We start from the raw sequence: 5,266 nt of genomic DNA on the forward strand, positions 1-5,266 counted from the left end.
TTAATTAAGGCAGTAATTATACTATTAAGGCAGATAAACTTTATATAATTTTAACCTTTAAGATATAGGCCTATTATAGGGGCCTTATTATTTAAGCCTTTAGATAAAAAGTTAGAAGCTTAATAGCCTTATTAGGCTGATAATAAGGAAAAAAAAAAAAAAAAAAAAAAAAAAAAAAGGCTTTAAATTAGGTTATAATTAAGGTCAGAAGCCTGGCAGTAATAATAGCTTGCCCTCACTCTACTAAGTATTTCAAGATATTGAGAGACATGGATTACCTAGCTAATTGGGTACCAAGCTAAAGTTGCCACAGCAGTTTTGGCAGCTTAAATCCATCTGGGCTAACGAATTATTTACTATAAGAACCATAGCCACTTATATAGAAACACAGAATCAGCAGGACAAACCTAAGCAAATTATCAACACTCTAACTGTAAAGGGCAAAGCAGTACAGGTATTCAATACAAGCCTACACAAGGTCTCGCCATTCAGGTTTGAATTTTCTCCCTGCAACGGTCCTCTATGTATAGGGCGAGAGGGCTGAGACCATTAAAGAGGTTAGTCTATTAATTGTCCTATTTATTACACTTCAGAGCAGAGCGACCGCTAGCAACCATGATCGGGGAGAGCAAAGTCACAATGAGTACATAGGCATGATTAATTTATGGAAAAATATTACACACATGTTCGACAAAAGATATTACCCTTCCACAGGCCAATCCTGGGCTGAAGCACCCTGGCGCACTTTGTCGTTGAATCGCCAGTGGGGGTTAACGGATACAAAGTTTGCAGGTTTGTTTCTGTGCTCCGACTCAAGCCCGCCTGTGACTTCTAAAGATGAAGATAAGGTGATATTGTGTCTATGTTGCGAGGGCGTAGAGATATGGGGTTTCTTGCTTTTCAATCTCCACCGTGCCCAATTGGCAATGTCTAGAACTGAAAAGGGCTATATCGGGCTTTCTCATCCTTAGACCCAAGTCGGAGACGAAGTGACTAATCTTATTGGCGCCGCTGTTTCTATTGTCTTGAGACGGTTACCAGAGGGGTGCATCGCCTAACGACAAGGAGCTATTTTTATGGAATAATAAAAGGTGGCAATTCAGGCTGGAGGAGGAACAATAACAACAGCAACAAAGAAGGGTTTGAGAAATTTAAAGTTATCTGGGTAGCATAAATATTGCCCTGTCGTTGAATATAAAACATGTATGGGGCTCGCATAGGCGTGAGATGCTTTTCACGAAGCTGGACGGCAATTTTGGCACCAACGTTAGTTACACTATAATTACAGAACAGCTTGGGTGGGTACCAAATAAACTTAGTAAAGGAACCCCTAAGTTTAGGCTACATTTACCTAAGCATTTTCATCGCTTAACTTGGAGACAAGGTCCTGAGTTTTCTTTCCTCCCCCAGGAGCGCACCATCAATCTGACTGGCTGTGCATGAACAGGGGAGCCCGGACCCGGAGCACCGTGCCGCTCAGCCATCATCACATGGTTGCGGGGAGAAAAGGAGCGTTAGCCTCCGACACCCGCTTCTGGAAATAACGGGATCTTGGTACTCCGTACACTTTTGGCAATATAACAATCTTGGGTGAAAGGGTCGCGTCGAAAAGACGCTGAGCCAAGATACGGCAGAAGTAGGAGCATATGCATATACGCCAAAGAATTCGAAATGCCAGTGTTCTTTAATTATTGGCAGTGATATATCGAGTTGGTAGATCTGATAGCTGACGCTTGCATCTCACGCATCTCGCGCCTTGCTACCTGGCTCGGCTCTTGTAGAATGAAGGACTATGAGTTTGTTTGGGTTAAAGGAATTGCCGTCGCAGATTAATGGTAAGCATAAAGATAATGTTGGAAACAAGGCCCGGGTCTCCGTTCGTCAACTGGGGAAAGGGATAAGGTTTGTTTCATCCGACATAGACCCCTGCTAGGGCGCACCCTATTTTGCTTTCTTTCGGAGCGTCCAACGTAGCAGCTAAATACGGCATCGGTCCTTGGTCATTTTCGACTGTACCTTGACTAATTATGGTTCCCGTCGGTATATGAATGCGCCTACTGCTCTGTTTTTGAATCTTCCCACGGCCTTCACCAATCGTCGACCGGGGATTCGTCATCATGGTTTCCTACCGCTCTTTATGGCTTCTGGCCCTAACCCCTTGTGAGTCTGAAGATCTTCCGCTTCGACAGTTTTAGAGTCCTGACCTTTGAGAAGTTACCCAGTATGTGTCTGCTCAACAATCAACGCCCGTATCTTACACCGACCCTGACACTGGGATCGTGTTCGACACATGGACTGCATCCGGATCCCGTATGACGTTCGGCTTCGCTTTTCCCGAAGATGGCCAGACCACAAACGCCGATGAGCTCATTGGATACCTCGTAAGGAACTATTCGATATTAATAGCTCTTCTTCTCTGACCATGTACACAGAATTGCGCGACTCCCAGCGGGAAAGGCATTGGATGGTGCGGTCTCTCCTACGGCGGACCCATGACAAACTCGCTCTTACTCATGGCCTACCCCCACGACGGCGATATTCTGACATCCTTCTTCTGGGCCAACGCTCAGGTCGAGCCTGTCCAGTACAAGGGCAAGGCTAGCCTGACCCAGATTTCTTCCAGTATTACGGCGGATGGTTTTACTCTTATCTACCGCTGCCAGGGCTGCACTTCGTGGTCACAAGACGGGAACTCGGGTCAATTAGCAACCACGTCTTCGATCGCCGTTCTCGGGTGGGCTCATAGTACCACGGATGTGATTGACCCCGAGTGCCCCCGTGAGGCGAGGATGCTCCAGCACGAAACCCAGAGCATCTTCGGTGGCCAACTTACAAGCAATGCCTTCAACAGTAAGTATGGCACATGGGCTAAGCTCGCTACAAAGGTTGTTGAGGGCAACTGCGGCGGTGAGCAGCCTACTTCCACCGCAACCAGTCAGCCTTCCTCCACCGCTGCTCCCAGCAGTACACCAGTTCCTGACGAGACATACGACTACGTTGTTGTCGGCGGTGGCGCCGGTGGTCTTCCCGTCGCTGACCGGCTCAGCGAGGCTGGCAAGAAGGTCCTTCTGATCGAGAAGGGACCTCCGTCCTCTGGCCGTTGGGGCGGTACTCGTAAGCCAGACTGGCTTGGAGGCACCAACCTGACTCGCTTCGATGTTCCTGGTCTTTGCAACGAGATCTGGGCCGACTCTTCCGGCATCGCCTGTCCCGATACCGATCAGATGGCCGGATGTGTTCTCGGTGGAGGCACCGCCATTAACGCTGGTCTGTGGTGGCGCCCCAATCCAACAGACTGGGACTTCAACTTCCCCGATGGCTGGAAGGCCAAAGACATGGCCACGTACGAGCAGCGTGTCTTCGGTCGCATTCCTGGTACACGTTACCCATCAATGGATGGTAAGCTATACCTCGACCAGGGCTTCAAGGTTGTCGCTGGAGCCCTTGATAAGGCCGGTTGGAACGAAGTGAACGCTCTTGAGAAGCCGGGGGCAAAGAACCGTACTTATACCCACCCACCTTTTATGTTCTCCGGAGGTGAGCGAGGAGGCCCCCTTGCTACCTATCTCGTCTCCGCCAAAGCGCGAAACAACTTCAAGTACTGGACCAATACCCAAGTAAGACGTGTCGTTCGCTCTGGCGGTCACGTAACCGGCCTCGAGGTCGAGCCCTTCTCCGGTGCCGGGTATGTCGGTACCGTCAAGCTCACTCCCGAGACTGGTCGCGTTATTCTTGCGGCTGGCACTTTTGGCAGTGCTAAGATCCTCCTTCGCAGTGAGTCTTGTCTTACCCGTATGCTGCCAGAGTTTGTTAGTTCTAATCATTCTGTACAGGTGGTATTGGCCCAGATGACCAGCTCAGTGTTGTCGCCAACTCTAGTCGTGATGGTGGCTCCATGATCACCAAAGATCAGTGGATCAACCTTCCTGTTGGGTACAATCTTGAGGACCATACCAATGTAAATGCATATCACAGAGTAACTCGATTTTCCGGCTAATAGCATGACAGACCGACACTGTTATCAAGCACCCCAGCGTCGTGTTCTACGACTTCTACGAGGCCTATGATAACCCGATCCCCTCAGATAAGAACAAGTACCTGGGTCAATATTGAATCATCTTCTGAAACTTGGGTATCATGACTAACTTGGAGGTAGATGCACGCTCAGGTATTCTCGCTCAAGCTGCCCCTAACATTGGCCCGATCATTTTTGACGAGATTTCTGGTGCTGATGGCCGTGTACGATCTATGCAGTGGACAGCTCGCGTTGAGCCTAGTCTCGGCGAGACTAGCAACAGTAAGTACCTCTTTCCATTCGGTGCAATATCTCATACCAGAACTAACTCGTAAATCAGAGTCCATCACTATTAGCCAGTACCTTGGCCGTGGTGCCAAGTCACGCGGTCGCATGACCATCACAAGTGCTCTCAACACCGTCGTCTCTGGTAACCCCTACCTCAACGATGCAGAAGACAAGAAGGCTGTTGTCAAAGCCCTCGATAACCTTCGTAAAGCTCTTTCTGGCGTGGAGGGTCTAGAGTGGCTCCAACCAGCTCCAGGTGTCACCTCGCAGAAATATGTCGATGATGTAAGTTCTTCATGAATCTCTGCTGGCGCTCAAAGCATGGCCTAATGATATATATAGATGGTCGTCTCGTGGAGCAACCGCCGCGCTAACCACTGGATTGGAACCAACAAGCTCGGCAAGGATGACGGTCGCCAAGGTGGTACGGCCGTTGTTGACCTCAACACCAAGGTCTATGGCACTGACAACCTCTTCGTCACTGACGCTTCTATCTTCCCAGGCATGGTCACCACAAATCCCAGTGCATACATCGTCACCGTCGCGGAGAGGGCCAGTGCCGCTATCCTAGCCCTTCCCGTGTCCAAGGCCCAGGGGCAGTACCAGCAGTGCGGTGGCAATGAGTGGACCGGGAACATGCAGTGTGGCAAGGGATTTTACTGCAAGATTCTGAATCCATTCTACTCGCAGTGCTATCCTGACTCTAATCGATGAGGCTAGGAGGTGTAGGAAAATTCGAACTGCGTCGCCATAAGGCTAAAGCTTCAATATGGGAAACGGGCAGGTTCTCTTACAACATGAGGGTTAGATCGATAGGTACTACGAAGCATTAGGCAAACTACACATGTCAAGACTATCATCACAGTCATGGCCTCTTGATACACAATGAGACGCGTTATAGTTGTGACACGGATTGAGAATCCTCTGTGTCTTCGCAGCGTTCGCTCTATCATCCCTGTAATT

General features: G+C 49.1%; 1 protein-coding gene across 1 annotated transcript; it reads left to right on the forward strand.

The window, feature by feature from the left end:
* Positions 1 to 2,117: 2,117 nt before the first annotated feature.
* FPRO_08797 (putative cellobiose dehydrogenase) lies at positions 2,118 to 5,017 on the forward strand (the record flags this gene model as incomplete). The annotated part of the gene is made up of 8 exons (XM_031224734.1): positions 2,118 to 2,160; positions 2,215 to 2,381; positions 2,433 to 3,774; positions 3,834 to 3,958; positions 4,009 to 4,102; positions 4,157 to 4,297; positions 4,356 to 4,588; positions 4,646 to 5,017. The coding sequence occupies 8 exons, from the start codon at positions 2,118 to 2,120 to the stop codon at positions 5,015 to 5,017; spliced, it is 2,517 nt and encodes an 838-aa protein (XP_031089964.1).
* Positions 5,018 to 5,266: the final 249 nt, after the last annotated feature.

The sequence above is a fragment of the Fusarium proliferatum genome, assembly GCF_900067095.1.
Source record: "Fusarium proliferatum ET1 genome assembly, contig: FPRO_scaffold016, whole genome shotgun sequence".
Taxonomy (NCBI): Eukaryota; Fungi; Ascomycota; class Sordariomycetes; order Hypocreales; family Nectriaceae; genus Fusarium; species Fusarium proliferatum.